This window comes from Solanum dulcamara, chromosome 8 (assembly GCF_947179165.1).
Source record: "Solanum dulcamara chromosome 8, daSolDulc1.2, whole genome shotgun sequence".
NCBI lineage: Eukaryota > Viridiplantae > Streptophyta > Magnoliopsida > Solanales > Solanaceae > Solanum > Solanum dulcamara.
The window spans coordinates 70,173,679-70,193,240 of record NC_077244.1 but is presented as its reverse complement, the minus strand read 5'-3'; the positions used below and the strand labels follow the sequence as shown (position 1 = coordinate 70,193,240).

General features: G+C 32.7%; 3 protein-coding genes across 5 annotated transcripts; 1 reads left to right on the top strand and 2 right to left on the bottom strand.

Annotated features, from left to right (window-relative positions):
• Positions 1-5,079: 5,079 nt before the first annotated feature.
• LOC129901351 (mitochondrial import inner membrane translocase subunit PAM16 like 2-like) lies at positions 5,080-11,429 on the bottom strand. Its single transcript, XM_055976501.1, has 5 exons — positions 11,288-11,429; positions 9,632-9,699; positions 6,239-6,326; positions 5,702-5,832; positions 5,080-5,599 (listed from the first exon to the last, which is right to left on the bottom strand). Exons 2-5 carry the CDS (start codon positions 9,632-9,634, stop codon positions 5,477-5,479), a joined length of 345 nt encoding a protein of 114 aa, XP_055832476.1. The 5' UTR covers positions 9,635-9,699; positions 11,288-11,429; the 3' UTR covers positions 5,080-5,476.
• Positions 11,430-12,116: 687 nt separating this feature from the next.
• On the top strand, positions 12,117-16,245 carry LOC129899423 (pentatricopeptide repeat-containing protein At5g50990). 2 transcript variants are annotated; one of them, XM_055974389.1, is made up of 3 exons: positions 12,117-12,402; positions 13,266-15,139; positions 16,053-16,245. In XM_055974389.1, the coding sequence occupies exons 1-2, from the start codon at positions 12,243-12,245 to the stop codon at positions 14,780-14,782; spliced, it is 1,677 nt and encodes a 558-aa protein (XP_055830364.1). In that variant the 5' UTR covers positions 12,117-12,242; the 3' UTR covers positions 14,783-15,139; positions 16,053-16,245. The 2 variants fall into 2 exon arrangements, with proteins under 2 accessions (XP_055830364.1, XP_055830363.1); XM_055974388.1 differs by having other exon boundaries at positions 15,874-16,245.
• On the bottom strand, positions 15,715-18,418 carry LOC129899424 (uncharacterized). Of its 2 annotated transcripts, XM_055974390.1 has the most exons (7): positions 17,641-18,098; positions 17,271-17,532; positions 17,114-17,150; positions 16,776-16,881; positions 16,582-16,692; positions 16,307-16,423; positions 15,715-16,137 (listed from the first exon to the last, which is right to left on the bottom strand). In XM_055974390.1, the coding sequence occupies exons 1-6, from the start codon at positions 17,935-17,937 to the stop codon at positions 16,307-16,309; spliced, it is 930 nt and encodes a 309-aa protein (XP_055830365.1). In that variant the 5' UTR covers positions 17,938-18,098; the 3' UTR covers positions 15,715-16,137. The 2 variants fall into 2 exon arrangements, with proteins under 2 accessions (XP_055830365.1, XP_055830366.1); XM_055974391.1 differs by having other exon boundaries at positions 15,715-16,423; positions 17,641-18,418.
• Positions 18,419-19,562: the final 1,144 nt, after the last annotated feature.

The following is a 19,562-nucleotide window of genomic DNA, read 5'->3' as shown; positions in this document are numbered from 1 at the left end:
AGAAGAAATAAAATTCCAAACTTATAAACTTTAAATCATAACTCCGCTTCTGTCCCTAACTTCAAGTACTCTAGCTTCGCCGCTCATGAGTATGGCATACGTGTGCTTTTGCTTGCTTATTACAGTGATTTATACATTTGGATATTAAAATCTCCAAGTTGTGCATTCGCTATATATATATATATATATATATATATAAAAAGAAAGAGAACAAATGTGAAAGGAATTTTGCTAAACTTCGACTTTTAATTTATTGACGATGTCAACATATAAAATACAAACAGCTGACGGGCGGGAGCCAGGTAGGATCAAGGGAATTTATTCAAACTTTTTATATAGTTAAAATTATTTTTTTATGTATATATAATAATGTTGAATCTTTTTTAATTTCTTCGTGTGTTTATACGTTTTTCATATTTTAAAATTCATTAATAAAAATTCTGATTCCACCGCAAATGACTCAACTTGAAATATATAGAGCCACAATCTATTCTCAACCGGACAAAACACACGTACTGAAGATTAGGGTTGACCCATAACGAATCATTGACTTTCCTCTCTTTTTTTTTGTTTCAAGTTGACTCTTCGAAAATTAAATTGAAGATATTATTTTTTGTTTCCGCGTTGGAAATGAACCAGAAAACTCACCCGATTTATGTTAAAGAAATATCTACATTCATTTGATTTTGAGTAAAAAAACAAACACTAATAATGTTGACACCAATCTAATGAATACATTGCACACACATATTCATATAAATGTTACTCTCTCAGTCCCATATTAGTTGTCATGTATATTAAATATACTTGTCCCAAAATAGTTGTCAATTTAAATAATTATGAGAGAATTTTTTTTTTTTCAACTTTACCCTTAATATTAATTATTCTAGAATTAAAAGGTACAGGTATATTAGCTAAATAACGCTCCTAATTAATATTTTTTTAAGAATTGTGTAAAACTTTATCATGACAATCAAAAAGGAATGAAAATGGTATTATGTTGTGACTAAATAAATAATTGACATTTTAAGGCATCAAATTTCAGATTCATATCTAGAGTTGAGTATATCAAAAAAACAGTGTTTTTATTTTAACAAAATAAAAATAAAATTTGTATACAAATATCGTCTCTAAGTTTCACGTGTAAAATTATACTAAATATGACGTTGTAAATTCAGATCTCAGTATATTTTATCGTTCAATGCTAGATAAAACAGTATGGAAAACACATAAAAGGGTAAACGTGATTAATGGAAGTGATGGGTCCACGCGCCAAAGATCTATTATTACGGCGCCCAGTTCCTCACTTGTCAAACTTTACGGTTTTTTCCTTTTGAAAAAATAACTTGCAAAGTCAAAACCGGCAAATACTCTTTGGAATTTTTGTAAACTAATTTAGTGTACGTGCAAAGCCTCATATTAATTAATAAAATTATACATAAAAATAATAAAATTATTAAATAAATAATCATTGACGTTAACATAAATGTATATTTATATAAAGGCAAAATTTTCATATATATAAAGGTTAAAAAGTTATTTTAGAAAACGTAAACCTCTTTCTTTAATATTTTAATTTCTTTTCTTCATTTATTTTGGCTACTATAATTTAAGTGTTATAGAAGGTAATTTTTTTTTTAAAAGATAGGATTTTTAATATTGATCAAATAAAGATTTAAAAAGCAAGATATTAGTGAATTTTAAATTACTTAATATTAGAAATTCTTACTAATTAATTTTAAATAGAAGATGATTCTCTTCTTGAATTATTTATAATATATTAAAAGCATGAAGGTTCTTAGAAATATTGATTAAACTTTTCGCTCTTCATTAAAAAACTCTCATTTAAACAATATCGTTTTTTTTACTATTTTATTTAAATATTTAAGAATAGTAATTAAGTTTTTCTTTTCGTTTTAGGACTTCAAAATAAATTAAATATTATATATTAACTATTTCGTTATTTGTATGGAATAATAATAATAAGAGATCAAGGCGGGAAAATCCTAATTTTCCATGAGTTCTAATTGGTAGAATCTATTTTAATAAACTAATAAAAATTGAATAGGATTTATTGTTAGGTAATTTGCCGTGTAATGCTAGTTTGCGCAAGTGGTCAGAAAATTTCTTGCAAAGATAGATGCACAGAAAAAACCAAGAAGATCAATAGTAGAAAATGTATCATCTACATATACATTAAAATTATTCACACATCCAAGTAAGATTTCTCTTCTTTCCGTTTTAGCATTGAAGCATAATACAATATTTTTGGCTTCTTTGTGCATGAAATACATAATAGAATGGGGAAAACAAGGCTTAAATATACAAAGTTTCCTTTGATTCCTAACCATATAGGTTGTATACCAATAAGTTCATTGGATAAACTTGGAGTCGTTTCAATGGTAAGCTTAGTCCCCTTCAACATATTTTGATTCAATCTATGACCTCAAGCTTCAAATCTTCTCCAAGTATATATGGTACCAGGATTGTAGACGGATTGCTTCATCCTTCGACGAATTAAAACTCTAATTGCATTTCTCCAATTAGTCTCTATAATTGGTAATGGAAAGAAAATATCACTCTTTGGTCTACAAACTAAGGACTTCATGCTTTTAATATAGTATAAATTTTTTAATTAAGAAAACAAAAAAAAATATTATCTATTTTAAAGACTGGCACAAATTTTTTATTGGTAAGATTGACAAATTAGAAGGCTTTATATATATAATACTACAGATAACAGATGAAGAGAAAATTAAAGTGTATTAATAGGAAAATGTATAATTTCACAGTGTTCATTATATGTAACGGAAGACAAAAATAATATTGTAATCTGGTGAATAAAATAAAATTATATTAATCTGATGAAATTAAATAATAGTTTGAGGAAATAATAATTAGAAGTCTTTTTCTAATTCTTCTTTGTATATATTTTTTAGGAGTCTATATTTATTCTTTTCTCTTACCATATATTTTAGGATTTTTATTATAGTTAATAGTTTATATTATTAAAAGGAAAAAATGGTGAAAAGACTATTCTGTCTTTAATTAAAGGCAAAATGTTCAATCAACATTTTAAGAGTCTTCATTCTTTTAATAAAATATAGATTTAAAAAGGAAAACCAAGGGTGTGTTTGGTAGAAAATAAAATATTTTCTCATGTTTGATTGAAAAAAAAAATCCTTAAAAATTAGATGGATATAGGAAAAACAAATCCCTTACATAACTCAAAGCTCATTGCCTCCACATATCCTACACTCTCAACTTCAATCCTTGACCACCCCACCCCACTTCGGCTCTCCACCCGGCTTCACTCCCCAATTATATTTGTGTAAATTACATACAAATACTTTTAAAATAATATTTTTTAATAAATTTATCAAATACCAAAAAATAAGTAAGAGAAATCACTTATTTTTTCAAAAAATATCTTCCATGGAAACATTCTTTCATCCCAAACACACCCTAAGTTTGGAAGTCTTTGATTTTTTTTTCTTAACAAACATATTTTTATGCCAACACTTTTTACAAAAAATTAAAATATGCGTTTGCAAGTTCAGGTTTTACAATATATAAAACGGAAAAGGGCCGCAAAACAGCTCTGAACTATTGGAAAATGTTTTAAAATACCATCCATTTATTTTTTGATCTAAAAATACACTTTTACTCATCTTTTTATCAAAAAATACCCTTTCATTCACCTTTATAGCTCACTATAACTCTTGAAATTAGCAATCCTCTTTTTATTTTTATTTTTTAAAAATATTTATCTTGTGTCATTTTCTTATTGGATGAAATAAAAATTCCACCTCCACTAAAAAATATTCATAATTTATCTAAGGCAAAAACAATATACCTCTTCAAAAACCCTCCCCCACCTTCCAATTTATTTACTTTTTATTTTTTTAAAAAAGCTATATTGATAAACAAGACTAGATTTTTTTAGTTCTTGACTTGATTTTTCTTTTCTGTTTAATAATACTGATTTTTTTTACAATACGTATAAATAAAATAACTAAAGGAATTTAGTTCTACGTATAACTAAATTATTTTTTAGTTATTACGCGATAGTTAATAATTATTTTAAACTAAATTAGTTATTACAAGATAGTTAAAAATAAATAAATAATTTTTTTTAGTTATTACACGATAGTTTTTAGATAGTTATTGTAAAACTATCTTGTAATAATACATATAACTAAAAGATTTAAAAAAAAAACTAAAAGATTTTTTTAAAAAAATTAATTTTTTTCTTATAATTTATCCAAATCAAAACAATATACATGCTTGATGACCATAGAAAACTAAATTAAAAAAAAACTACAGCGAATAAAAAACTATTTTTTAAATATTTTTCTCCGTAATTTATCCAAATCAAAACAATATCCTTCTTCATGATTCCAAAACAAACTTTTTTTAAAAAAAACTACAGCAATAAAAAACTATTTCATTTTTTTAAAAAAAATATTGGTGTATATTATTTTTGGCGTAGATAAATTATGAAAAAAAAATTAAAGGATGTGAGATTTTTATTTCATCTAATAAGAAAATGACACATGATAGATATTTTTTAAAAAATTAAAAGAGGATTGTTAGTTTCAAGGGATATAGTGAGCCAAAAAGGTAAATGTAAGGATATTTTTGAACCAAAAGATGAATAGAAAGATATTTTTAGATCAAAAAATGGATAAAAGATATTTTTAAATCTTTTCCTATAATTCAAGAGTATTTTTTATCCTTTTCTCTATATAAAAGAAATGCCACCTTACTTTTGTTGTATTACTACTCTCTCCTGTTGGAATTTGATACACTAATTACTAGAACCTCCTTTGTTTCTCCTCTTTAATTTATGCATAGGAAACCATGAAGTGTCAGAGACATTCTCATAAGTTTATTCTAATGCATCTGTCTTAGACAGAAGTGACATCAATCAATAGAGGAAAACATACACACCCGTTCCACTTTGTGAGAAGCTTTTATTGTCAAACACATGCTATAACATGTTCATCATATTTAACATCATAAATTTGCAGAATTCTTATATTCACACAAATGTTATGACATTCTTAAGACTACGAATTTCAGAAGCATTCCATTCTTTATTAGACTACGCCCAAGTCAAACTACGACAAACAAGGTAAAATGGAGGGAGTATCAAAGTTTTAAATGTTTATACCTGTGGAGCAGTTCCCATTTCCCAACATGAAGAAATTATATATAGCCGAATTACACAATTTATTTCATTTCGTAACCATACGAAGTGTGCTTCTAAGCAAAATGACATAAAAGGCAGAGTGATGCAATCTACACCAATGATTAATTTAAATGCTTCTCTCCCACGGGCCAAAATTGAGGATCGAATATGTAACATTGCAGGAAAACATCTGGTGGTCGAGCGCAATTCCCTTCTACTGAAAATACTCCTTACAAGAGCCCAGAATGTCTCTAGCTGCAATGCTGCAGGAACTTCAAAGAACTAATTTGGGCCCTCTGTTTTACTTTGGTAAAGTGATTCTAAACATTCTTTCGCTCTATGAACTTTTGATTGAAGATAAAAACTACCATTTTTAGCATTACTCTCAAACAAGTTGTCATATTTCTGCAAGAAATGATGAAGAAACGAATTAAGCGCTTTCAAGTGTCAATTCAATGCATTAAAACCCATAGGGAAAACGATCGTGAAAAAACACCAAAGACAAACCTGCAACACGTCTTCCCATGATGAATGCTCTGCAACCCCAAGAACTTGCCTAGCCTCCGCTTCTGTCATAGTTTTGCTTGCTCTTTTAATGTTCTGTACTGCTTCTTGAGCAACACCATTTTTTGACGCATCTACAAGTAACCAAGCACGGCTTGATTATCAACCCAAGCAAGGTTGCAAGGAGTACACATACGAAGCTTCAAGTGCATCAACTAATGGGATATTAACCTATCACATACTTTATCTATTGTTCAGGAATCTAGGGACATTGTTACATGAAGAGACGTTTTCCAATCTGGGAGCACAGCAACTTGCAGGAATCAAAAGGGTTCCGTGCAACATTACATGGCCAACATTCACATTTGCACTTCTCCTCAGGTAAAATTGTGTTTCTATTTCAAAAGCAAGTGCCATAGAAAACTGCCAAAGTTTCTTCTCCCCACCCCCCCAAAAAGGAAAAAACACCACCAGTAGTTAAAAAGCCAAGTTTTCTAAAGGAAGGAGAGGATTACAGGGGTGTACGTCAATGAAACTTACTTGTGAGAGCTTGACGATATGCCTGGGCAAAGGCCCTTACCATTATTCCAGAACCCATAATAATTATGTTTGCAAGGATTCTCGCGGCCTGCAATGAGAAGTCATGAGAGAGGTTAAGTAAAAAACACCCTTTGTGTAAAATAGATACTTCTAATATTATGTTAGTCAACCAAGAACAGAGATGTGTACGGAAAATCTATGGCTGTCTAGACTCTGGACTAATTTCTGTGGGCTTTCCATTTCCATATCCAAAGAAAGACTAAAAGTTGAAGCACCCAAGGGTGTAGCCTAGTGGTCAATGAAGTGGGTTGGGCATGAGCACCATGAGGTCTAAGGTTCAATTCCCAGCAGAGTCAAACACTAGGTTATTTCTTTCCATCTGTTCCAGCCTTGATAGACGGAGTTACCTGATACCTGTTGCTGGTGAGAGGTGGCAAGTATCCCATGGAATTAGTCGAGGTGCGCGCAAGCTGGACCCAGACACCATGGATATAAAAAAAGACTAAAAGCTGAAACCAATGTCACTTTCTGGAACATTTTGCAGGCTAAAAAGGAGCTTGGAAAAGCAGCTGAAGCTGAGGCTATCTTTTCGAACTCCAATTACATGAGATGCTTAAAGAAGATAGATATGTTATATGTTCAATAAAAAAATAAAAATTTAAGGCATGCTTATTTGTATTAAAATGGTACGAACCATTCAAATGCATACATCTTCAATTGAAAATGATAGTAATTTTCTTTTATCAAGAAAATGGTCATAATTGCTTCACCTCAAAAAAATTCTGCCTCAAGTCCACATTCAGCATATCTTTTCTATAATCTAGGGTCAATCTCCCTTTTCTTGGGGTGGTGCTGATAGGACAGAAATGAATTTTAATATATGTCACTTACTTCGATGTATATTTTTTCAGTTTCTGTAGGCCCGCACTATACTAATAACGTAGAGTGAGTCCATACAACAATAAGTACACAAAAATTCCAAACTAGGAGGACTTGGCTATATTCTAGCTATATAAATCCTCTATATCCATTCTGCTCTGCTTAGGCTTATATCATTGCAACACTCACTACTTTGTCTTTAAGATAAATAAAGAATTCTCTAAAACGAGATATTCTCTGCATCTCCCACCTATCCATACAGTGACATACCAATTGCTTACCAAACTAAATCCTAACAAACATCTAACTCAATGCAGAGGTACGAACAACCACCAAACCTTAATCCCATTTAGTTGGTATTGCTCTATTGCTTAAAAGGATCTTTTACTTTCATTGTGTCTAAAACTAGGTGAAATTTGAGAGATTATAGATCTTTTGAGACAAAACCCTTTTACGTGATTTTAGTCTATCTTGAATGTTTCAAGAACACTTGAAATCCTCAAAGTATCATACCTATGGACTAGTGAATTTGAAAGTCTTTGAAGGATATGGCCAAATCATATCAGACAATATTTTCTTACTTATTATTTTTGTGTTACTTGCATCCTTCGTCCGAAGAGATTATTTATAGTTTTGTCTAAATATTGTATGGCTGCATTCATCTACACATTCATATTTTCTATGACACTCATCTTATCGATCCCACGTAACATTACTTGTCTCACAATCCTGCATATTTGCCTTTTACTTTGGCGGGTATTTCCCATGGCATAGATCATTTCACACACTATTTTATCATCTTATTTAATTTCTATAAGCTACATTTCTATCCTGGAAGACCAAACTTATACATTTGAATTTTCTGCATGTACGCACTACAATCATGTCTACCTAAACAGCCCAGCTGCATCCATCCAATGGTAACCTTTCATTTTCATTCTGTTGAGCGAGGTTGATTATGCCATTTACCTAATAAATCAACAAACCAGAAAGATGAAAATGAATGAAAATAAAAAGTAAAGAACAATCACACAGAACCAGGGTTCCTAATTTGGTGGTTCAGAAGAACTCATGTATTAGCAAACTCAACCAAGATCTCCTTCTTGATTGAAGATTGACATAAACACTCTGAGCCAGAATAACACATCATTTCATGCAAAAGGAAAATGCTACAAACATATGGCTGTGTATTATCAGTAAATTTGCTAACAACCTCAAACCATGTCAGCAAACACTCAATTTAAGCACCAAATCACCATTGCTAGACATGTTCCAACTGCATGTACCAGCATGAGCACATTCCATTCAGGGTAGAATTTATCAATGTTATAGGCAAAAAGCAATGCAACCAATATACAAAGTTAAATGTTTTGCATTTAAGCTGACATGTCCACTAGATTGTAAATTAAGGTTGGGATTTCCTAAAGTTAACAGGTAATTTGCTAATACAGACAAAATGTTAGCCTGAGATGATTTTGAATGTCAAACCGTTATCCGTGAGGATTTAAATATCCCACCTACTTATTTTGGACTAAGGCATACTTGGTGGAGGCAGTAATACTACAAAAATATAGAATGTTAAGGCAAATACAAAACCTCTTTTCAAATAAAGAAACCTATAGCCTCCTTCACCATATATCGGCCTATCTCTTTCCCCTCTTCCATCACTAACAGCCATTCCGTTTCCCATCCCTCACCTGCATCAACCATTCCAACATGTTTTTGATTTGTCACTAATTACATGTCGAGCAGTGAGCTTCGATCTGAGTTCTAATGTTTGTTCTCACTGCTTTCTGTTTCAAGAAGCATAACTAAAGATTGTGGAAGTCGTCTGGCACCATAAATGGCCAAGAGTTCCCAACATGTTTTTGAATTGTCACTAATTACATGTCGAGCAGTGAGCTTCGATCTGAGTTCTAATGTTTGTTCTCACTGCTTTCTGCTTTCGCCATATGCATTTTTTGATGTTTTTTCTCTATCTCTCAAGGGCTCTCTCACTTTGATAACAAACCCTCTAACTAGATAATTTGGAGCTTTTACACAAGCTTCTTTCCTTGCAAACCCCTCTATTGTTTTTTTTTCTTTTCTCAAATTCTATGCCATCTTGTTTTCGGCAAATTGACAGGTCTCATATAGATTCTAATTAACAAAAAGGGATTTTTTTTTTTTGGGGGGGGGGGGGAGACACCCACTTACATATGTACCAAATAAATTCATTCAGTTTCAAAAAAAACTTTCCGGTCTTTCAATTACCATTCCCTGGAAGGAAGTGGCAAACAAATCTAGGTAGGGCATCAAATTGCCAGATTTCATCCAAATCGAGAAAGAAAGAAAAACTGAACCAAGTCAGACAATCAGCTTCAAGATTCCCAAAAAAAAACACTCACTTCACATGGGAGATTTTAAACAAACTACCAATAGAAGTCAAACAAATGGTCAGAAAATAAGATGAGGCAAATAAAACACAATGACCTGAAGGAAATTTTTTGGAGGGAAGTTTGATATTGTACTTACCATTACGGAAATCAGGAATATAAGTATCCAAACTGTTGTAGCAGCACTCAAAATTTGAATCAAATAACCTACAATAAGATCAAACATCTTTGAATAAATCTTTGCGCAAAAACTAAATATAGTATGCAAACAGGAAAATCTGTTTATATCTACATTTAGAGAGGTTAGAAGCATGAACTATCATATACACGCTGCTACTACTTTCATAGTTTCATTTAGGGGTGAACAAAACAGAACTGAAAATCGCACCAAACCACAAACAGAGTCAAATCGAGAAAAAACCCTACTAGTGATTTAGTTTGACTTGATTTGATATTGAAGAAAAAAAACACGACGATATTGGGTTGGTTTGGTTTTAATTTTGAAAAGTCAATTCGAGATCAAACCAACCCAACATCATATATATGATTTTTAAAAATAATTTTATACATAAAAATATTTACTTTGATATAATTTATAAATATTTCGTATACTTATTCATAGTTTTTATCTTTTAACAATACTATTTCAAGTTTGATTTAGAATTTTGAATAGTCCAATAAAGGTTATATTCCATAGATATTAGTAACTCTAATAAAGCTCAAATCAAAATCAAATCAATACTATTGCTAACAAAAAAATCAACTCAATACTAAGAATGACAATAATTAATGTTGAATATTTGATCTTTAGTTATATATTGGTTTAGATAATTAAAATACATAACCTAATTTTAGTTTTCTTTAATGTTTAGTCATATAATTAATACTTATTAGACTTATTTTAGCATGATTTAGTACTTTAAAATTATAAATCATTTTCATTTTGACTTATCTATTTGCAATATTTGTTTTATGTGATTACATTATAATTTTTGTTGAATATTTGAGTGTCATCATTCATATCATATTTATGTTATTTTCTTAAGAAACACCTTAGAAATTTGTATTTGGGTAGGATTAAAGAAATATTTAAAATACAAATTAATTATATGTTTGTATGAATATTTTACCGAAAACCCGAGAAATCTGAAAAAATCTGAGCTCGAAAAACCCAAATTTTAGTAGTTTGGTTTAGTTTATAGATTTAAAAACTCTACACAAATAATTTGATTTGGTATTTAAAGAATCCGAACCAACCCGATCCATGTACACCCTAGTTTCATTGTACATGTACTCTCTGAACATAGTAAAAGAAACTTTTTTGTTAATGTCCTGAGAAAGAAAAGTAGAATAACATGCTGGATAAGGTTCTCACTAAAATAACAAGCAAAAAAAAGGCTTTAAACCTAAAAAACCTAACATCCTCAAAAAGCATGAATTTTTTTGTCTTCCTTAAAATTTTGAAAAACTAATAACACAAATACTAAAATGAAGAAAAAAAAACTGCATAAAAGAAGCAGCAAACCAATATACCTACTTCCTTTTTTAGAATAAAACTATAACTACGAACTGGCAGGCAGCTAAATTTCTATCGTTCTCCAAAAAATCATTGAGTACTTCATGGTAGCAACTTCTTTTCCTATCCAAAATACGGGATTTTTACCAAAATAAAGGTAAGAAAATCATTACATGACAAGAATCAGAATGAACCGCTACACCAATTTGCGTCCTGTGGAACTCAAACTTGTTGCTGGAAATAAGAAAATTACATTAACTAGAGAAGAAAAACTAAGACCTGCGTTCAGGCGACGGTGAATTTAGGGCAGCCGGAGAAGGTTGGAATGCACGGGAGAAGGAACGAACAAGACTTGCGCTCTGAGAGAGGGGGAAAAGAGAAGCAGCCTTATTGCACAAAATGGTGGCTTGTGAATTAAGCCAGCCTTCAGATTTCGGAGGCGGATCCATTTGTTGATGGGTCAAGAAGAGTAACGGACAAAGTATTACTACATGAAGCCCAATAGTTCTCACTACCCAAGGCCCATTTCCCTGCAATTGCATCGATTAGCCTACACTCCCATTTAAATAGTTATCTCAAAAAAGGTTCATACAGTAGTAAAAAGTAAAAACACTTGTTTCATAAAGCACTTCTCTCGTTCCATTACTATTCAAAATATTTTGCGCCTCCTAAATTGATTGAGTTTTAAATTTTATACATTTATAGTTGTTGTTTTTTTCTGCTACATTACTAGAATTCAAAATATAGGTAAATATTTATACTATTGTGAATTGTGATCGGGACAAATAAAGGTGTAAACTACACTCGGCATATGTTGTCATTTTTTTGCAAATGTTAAAGGTTGTTAGCATACTGAAACCATTTAATTGCATGTTTGTTTTTAAAATGGTCTGATACTTAGCTTTTGTCTTTTAAATGGGCATCTAATTTATGCCTAGTAAGGGTAAAAATTATTTAACGACCTGAAATATAAATTGTGAAATTATATAATGCGAAAATATAAATTTTGCACCAACACAGAACAGTGACAAAAGTTCAAATGACCTTACCAAAACCCGAAAATAAGCATGGGCCTCTTAATAGCATCCGTACAGACCATTTACTATCCGGCCCAATCATGGTCCTCAGGAATGGAGAAGCATCACCAGTAGTGGCACTCTTGAAATTCTCTACAATGGAGAAATTGCAGTACCAAAATGAACTTCTGCGAATGAAAATACAAGGGAATTGAAGGATGTTCAAAATTGCCGGCAGTCGAAGGAGACTTTATTATTATTATTACTACTCTTCTTCTTCTTCTTCCTTATTTTCACCGTGGCGTCAGAATCTCAGCGCTACCTTTAGCACAGCGCTACACCTCTCATTATCTCCAACAGAATCTCATTATGCACAAGGTTGAATAACTCTCTTATATAATTTTACTGACTTTTTAGTAGTTTAATCACTAGCAAAATTGGTTCTTTGCGTATTTTTTGGAGAATAGGATTCACTGAATTACCTACTGTTGTTTTTGTTATTATTTGTTGTTTCTTGTACTTGTGCTACTTCTTTGGACTGTTAATCCTTGAACCGAGTGTCAATCGGAAACTGCCTGAGGTAGGGTAAGGTTTGCGTACACTGTGTGCTTCCCATACTCCACTTTGTTGGACTACACTGGTTATGTTGTTGTTGTATACATCTCAATTCCAAATTATTTGGGTTTAGCTATATGAATAATGTTACGAGCATAAATAGTGTATTGGAGGACATGGATGGCTATTTGGAAAATTACATTTGGGATGCTGACTGCAAGGAGCATTTGCATTGTGTGAAGATGCCTTTATATACAAGAGGAAATATTTATTAGGGCTATTCTATGAAATTTTCTGGAACCTCCCTTTTCTATATGTAATTTTCCCTTTTTGAAGATTTTGGTGGTGGTGGTTGAATGTTAATGAAAGAGGTAGACTCAACTGGTCTGATTCCTCCATTTCTGTGAGATATAAGCTTGATTGTTACCTTTTTCATTACAAATAATCCGTATCTACTCTTCTCAATATTTAGATGATTTATAATAATAGAATATTTGTAGGCTGATTTGTAAATTCAGAGTCCTCTTTCTTCCCTTTTTACCACTAATCGCACGAGCTTGATTCTAAAATGTGAATAGAAGAAAATATCTTTTGTTTCCTTTCTTTTGGTAACTGTCTATTTATGTTCTAAAATAAAAATAAAAAATCTGCTTAAAGGTTACTTTTTATTTCATGATATTTTGCAGATTATCAGAGACTCTTATGCATTCTTGAAGCATGTAAGATGTCACAAAATTTGAGAACTACAACTGGTGCACATGCTAATATTATTAAACTTGGTTATGGAATGTATCCTTCTCTTATTTCTTTGATGGTAGTGACATATGTGTCTTGTGATAGACTCAATCTTGCTCGTCAGCTGCTTGTTGAATTTCCTACAGAGTATTTTGATGCTTTCTCTTCTAATTTAATGATTGCTAGATTTATGAATGTGGGGGCAGTTGATGTTGCCAAGATGATATTTAACGAAGTTCCCCTCCGGGATTTGGTTACTTGGAACTCACTGATTGGAGGTTATGTTAAAAATGACATGTTCAAGGAGGCAGTCAGTGTCTTCAGAAAGATGATGAGGTCTAATGTTGAACCAGACGGATATACTTTTGCATCTATCATTACCGCATGTGCTAGACTTGGAGCCATTGATCACGCTAAGTGGGTACATCACTTAATGACTGAGAGAAGGATTGAACTAAATTACATTCTTTCTTCTGCTTTGATTGATATGTACTCAAAATGTGGAAGAATTGAGATAGCTAGAGGAATATTTGATAGTGTTGAGCGTACAAATGTTTCTGTCTGGAATGCTATGATTAATGGATTAGGAATCCATGGTCTTGCTTTAGATGCAATAGAGACTTTCTCACTGATGGGTTTAGAAAATGTTTCACCTGATCGTATTACTTTCATTGGACTTCTAACAGCATGTAGTCATTGTGGCTTGGTTGAGGAGGGTCAAAAGTATTTCCAACTAATGAAAAGTCTGTATTTGATTCAACCACAACTTGAGCATTATGGAACAATGGTTGATCTATTAGGCAGAGCTGGACTGCTTGATGAAGCTTATACAGTAGTCAAGGAAATGCCAATAGAGCCTGATGCAGTCATATGGAGGACATTTCTCAGTGCTTGTAGAATTCACAAAAATTCTGAGATGGGTGAAGTTGCTACCTCAAAAATATCTTATCTTGGTAGCGGAGATTATGTCTTACTGTCAAACATTTATTGTTCTAGTAAGAAATGGGATAATGCCGAGAAAGTTAGATGTGTGATGAAATGGAAAGGAGTTCGTAAAAATAGTGGGAAAAGTTGGGTTGAAGTGGCTAATGTTGTTCACCAGTTCAAGGCAGGTGACCGATCACACCCTGAAGCTGAACTAATATATAAAACTTTGAAGGAATTGATGCATCGAACCAAATCGGAAGGATTTAGTTCCACGGCTGAGTTGGTTTTGATGGATATTTCTGATGAGGAAAAGGAGGAAAATTTGAGTTACCACAGTGAAAAATTGGCATTAGCCTATGGGATCTTAAAATCTAGTCCTGGAACTCGTATTCAAGTTTCGAAAAATCTTCGTACTTGTCCAGATTGCCATTCTTGGATGAAAATGGTAGCAAAGGTATTGAATAGGGAGATCATTGTGAGGGACAGGATCCGCTTTCATCACTTTGCAGATGGTTATTGTAGTTGTGGGGATTACTGGTAGCAATTCCTTCAAGTTCCAATTGAGTTTGCTAATTGATGCTTAAGTAGACATCTTATAGTGGGCTTCATAAAAATGAAAGTCATCTTATAGTGGATGTCTCAAAGCTTCTTGTGGCTCTTATCTTGCATGTTTCTAGCATTGTATCTGCTGTCTGTACTCTTTGTACAAACACACCACTTCGATGATGACCTCCTTGTGTAGTAGTTGAGTAAAGTGCATCTGGTTACAATCAGTGCCAAATGGTTTATTTCCATATGCTGCAGCTACAAGCTTTGAGATAAGATATCCCTGTCTGTGGAAGAACTCACTGAATATTACATCCAGGCGAATTCTTAAGTTTAATTTCTGGTCTTTGAGGTATGAAACCCTTTCTTTTATGAATATCCTGTTGTTGTATAATTGGTTGATCTTTTATGAGTAACTTTTTCTTAACTGTTTGAACCTTTCTCCTTGGATGGAAACTGGATTAGATTGGCTACTTGGACAAAACTAATATGAAGAAAAAAAAGTGAAAATTTCCGCAAGAAAAAAGCAGACTTGAGTTGGTGACTCAAAAAAAAACAAAGCAATAGCCTCAAGTGACCAGTAGTTCATATAATTTACATAGTAGAAGAAGCTTCATTGCAGGCTGTGCAGTAGTTTTGACCGTATACAAGGTAGGATAGTGGCTTTTATTGCTCCAGAGAAAACATTCAGTTAATATATGAAAAAGATTACTTCTAGAGAAAGGACACATTCAAATGACTGTTGAATTGAATTTCCACCTAGAGTTTTTGACGTGTCAAGGGTAGTTACAACATTTTGGATTATGAAGTAAACTTCTGCTGTGGTCTCTCAATCTTCTTAAGCTTCACGTTAGTAGGAATTTAACCATATATATACATACACACATATATCAGTTAATTCATGCTAATTTCATGTGAGAAGTAGAATTTTATTGATCTTTTGTTAGAGATACTTCCCATTAATTTAAAATTTATTATCTGACAATTCATTGCATTTCTGTTACCTTGTCAAAAAAAAAAAGAATTCATTGCTTTTGTTTCCAGAATGCAAGTTGACATTCAAACGATGCAGCAATTTCATTGCAGGCTTCTCTGATAAAAGGTCACTTGGACATGTTAAAAGCAACTCATCTACGCAAATTTCATCATACAGTAGTGTATCTTGCTTCAAAAGAAAAGCAAAGGAAATAGTGACGCATTTAACGGCTACAAAACATAAAATGGTTTTGATTAAACTGTGTACAACTCTTTTTCACTTGTTGCAGAATCAAGATTGAGCGCCATCCAGTTTGTCATATCAGCATGATAGATAGAGATGGAAGGTGGATTCATCAAAGGAACGCCATCAAACTAGCAGATCAGATAGAAAATATATCATTTATTTTATACTCCATGTAAAAGCTGAATGTTTAGTATTGCATATAGATGTATATTTGCAATGTAATATTTTTCCTCAAAGCTATTAAAAAGAGAGCACCGTTAACTTTTTCAGGTTGAAGCTTTTAGTGCAATTACTTGCCTAGGCATCCTGTATAGGAACTAATTGCATTTTGCCTCCGTAAGTCTCCGGGAGCTGGCTTTCATCAATATCTTGAAGTAAGGTTGTTGTCAGTCGTTTGTTTTCCACAAACATGATCTGTGTGAAGATGGAAAATAATTTGGTGAAGATGATGTTATACAAGTTGTAATCAAGAGTCTCACCAAGTTATCCGCGACATCAACTGCAACTATGACTGAGCTCTAGAACTGATACATCCACCTTTTATGTTAAACACAATTATTTTAGAACCTCACCTTTTTCTTGGTGTTGTTGTCTATGAAAGGATACAAAATCTTCCATAATGTGCAAAATAAGTAAGGAACATGAACAAGAAGTATTTTGCCAAGCCTTTCCGGGTAGCAATCCTGCAAAACATATGTCTTTAAGATTATGGACTAAAATAGGGTAAGCCTTTATCTGAATAACTAGACAGTATTCGTGACTAAACCTGTACGATTGATATGGCCGCAAGATAGGCACGGACGTCACTGTTACAATAGCCAAAATTTTGGAGATCTCCGATTATTGTGAACTTCTCTCTTCCTGGCGAGGTCCTGATTCATCAAATGAAACCCCATAATTTGTCGTCCAAATGATGAGCTGTTTTTATCCTCTATATTTATTCCGCCCTTTTTAGTTACATTTCAATACTCAATAATTTGTTGTTTTTTAATTAAAAACAGGTCTTCCGTCCATGGTGGAGTTTGTTGCTGATGTTTTTCGCTAATTTTGGAATAGAAAAAAAGGAGAGTAATGAAGCTGTTGCTATTATTTTAAAGGCTGTACCTTGCACACAGTTTGTCCAGAGCAAAGACTATAAAACCTGAGGAATCAAAGAAAGACTTGGATGTGAGAATTGACCGGTTCGAAAGCCATTTTCACTGACCATGAAGCAGTAGGCCATGTGATATTAGGTGGGGAGAAGTAAAAAAGGGAGACATACGTTTGAACTCTTCAACACCTCCTAATTTGTTTTGAATATGTCTCCCACCAAAAACTACAGCAATAGGACATCCCTGTTTGTCTACACCTTGTATGAACATCTTGTTCTGTGCAATCTCGTTTGGTATCTCACTCACTGAAATGGACCCTTTTGGTACGAAGCTTTTCCTCCATTTAAGGTATTTCAAGAACATTGCTGCAGATTTCTCTATGTCCAGATCGCGAGCTCGAAGAAACCTTCTCAAGGCATAATCATCTACTTCCTGCAAACAAGGTACATGGAAATGAATTTACTTTTGATTAAAAAATATTGATTTTTGTAGTTAGAAAGGGAGAGAGATGCTGCAATGCTGCAGAAAATTGTATAATACCTTGGATGAAGGATCTTGCTTTTCAACAAGAGCCCTTGTTAGTTCAATTTTGTTCATCTCTTGTTCTGTAATTGTGTCATCGCATCGCATTTGAATTCCTTCTTTTTCTGTTGCTGCTGCTTCCTGCTTCATTCTTTGTTTAGAAAGAAGTTCATCATCCTTTGGCTTCATTGTGTCGTGGCATCGCATTTGAATTTCTTCTTTTTCAGTTGCTGCTGCTTCCTGCTTCATTCTTTGTTTAGAAATAAGTTCATCATCATTTGGCTTCATTGTTACTGCCTCTGCTTTCCCCTCCATTAGTTTCTTCCTTGCACCTATAACTAGTGGGAGAAATAGCAACAGAAAGCAGAAGCTTCTACCCCACTTTCAAGATATAACTAATTTTCCTCTAGTTTGTAGAATATTTAGCCAACTTCAAGAAGGAAATTATATAACAGGAAAATGGGGAAGTTAGAAAAATCAAATCTTTGAAAGAAATGAATAAAGCCAATTGACTATGATAGGTGTATTTGACTTGACTGATGAGTTGAAATCTAGATATAAATTAACTAGAGATGGATAGTGAGAAAAAAAGACTTGCACCCAACGAGTGTGGTCTTGTCGTCAATGCAATGGGTGAAAATCATGGAAGATGATGAAAAATATTTTATTTATAAACTCAAATAATTCTCCACTATATTACTCACTAGAAAAGAGTCGGCAATGATAATAGTGCAAAAACTAATTTAGTTGGACTAAGCATCCGTGCTTGATCATTGGTATTAACTAAACTAGTATAATTTTAATACCAAAATCTTAGTATAATCTATTCCATATAGGATATGAGATTATAATTCCAGTATTATAATCTCAGTATATCCTTGTTCCTAACCAAACAAGCATTTAAGGTAATCGCTTATCATCTGCTTAGCTTTACAGGTTGGGAAATAGCAAGTGCTTGATGAAATATTTGACGTGCGCGCAAATTATTCAGTACAAATTATAAAGATGACAAAACAAAGGTCAATTTAAACCAAAAAGAAAGAGGTATAGGTTCCTCTACTATTTAAGATGGTACGTACATCAAAAAATAAAAAAGCAAACAAATATAAATGAAGTGTTGCGTAGGGGACTTGATTGTTTTGCTATATTTGGTAACAGATTTTGGGGGTTCACCTACTTACCTCCCTCTAATATTTTTTTTTTGTTTTCCATTTGGTGTCCGGAACCCATGGAGCCTCGACTAAATTTAGACCGTGCACTGCAAGGCCCATTCGGAGGTGGCACTCCCAACATAATTTTTTTCATATTCAGGATTCAAATTTAAGACCTCTGATTAAGGATGAAGCAGTCTCACCGCTGCATCACCACAACCCACATTGGTACCTCCCTCATTAATTTGATAGATGACTAAGAGCTACTTCCTGGACCCCTAAGCATTTATTGTATACAACCATCACCACAATTTTTTTGGAGTATGACACAGTTATTCGGTGTTTGATATCTGCATTGGAGCTTGAATAATTCGGATTCATACCGTGTTAGGGCTCATTCAAGGAAAACGCTCTTTATTAAGAATTTTTAGTATCAAAGGCTCAAAACCGACGTCTAGTTAAAAAAGAAGCATCCCCGTTTGCTGCACTGAATTTTTTTTATGGTCTATTTATATATAATCTATGAGTAAAAATAATATAAATAATTTAAAGTCTATTTACACAAGACTACGTTGAACGGTTGAAGGATAGGTGAATCACTCGATTGACAGCTATTTTCCGTTGTTTCAAACTCTTTTATTACCTTTTAGCAAACTGTATATAGGCAATTATGAGAAAATGTAGTGCAAAATAACCAAGACGGCATCATTTTCCACAATTAAGATATTTTAGGTGATATTAATGCAACGCATTTCCTTGGAATTATTTTGGGCAAATTAGTTACTTGCC

Excerpts from the sequence above, each read along its gene's own strand:
- LOC129899423 (XM_055974389.1), top strand. The coding sequence starts at position 12,243 with ATGTTCAAAATTGCCGGCAGTCGAAGGAGACTTTATTATTATTATTAC. Across the intron at positions 12,403-13,265 it reads AGAATCTCATTATGCACAAG|ATTATCAGAGACTCTTATGC; the intron begins GTTGAATAACTC and ends GATATTTTGCAG.
- LOC129899424 (XM_055974391.1), bottom strand. The coding sequence starts at position 17,937 with ATGGAGGGGAAAGCAGAGGCAGTAACAATGAAGCCAAATGATGATGAA. Across the intron at positions 16,882-17,113 it reads CTGGACAAACTGTGTGCAAG|GACCTCGCCAGGAAGAGAGA; the intron begins GTACAGCCTTTA and ends TTGATGAATCAG. Across the intron at positions 16,693-16,775 it reads CGGCCATATCAATCGTACAG|GATTGCTACCCGGAAAGGCT; the intron begins GTTTAGTCACGA and ends TATGTTTTGCAG.
- LOC129901351 (XM_055976501.1), bottom strand. Across the intron at positions 5,833-6,238 it reads ATATCGTCAAGCTCTCACAA|ATGCGTCAAAAAATGGTGTT; the intron begins GTAAGTTTCATT and ends GGTTACTTGTAG. Across the intron at positions 5,600-5,701 it reads CATGGGAAGACGTGTTGCAG|AAATATGACAACTTGTTTGA; the intron begins GTTTGTCTTTGG and ends CATTTCTTGCAG.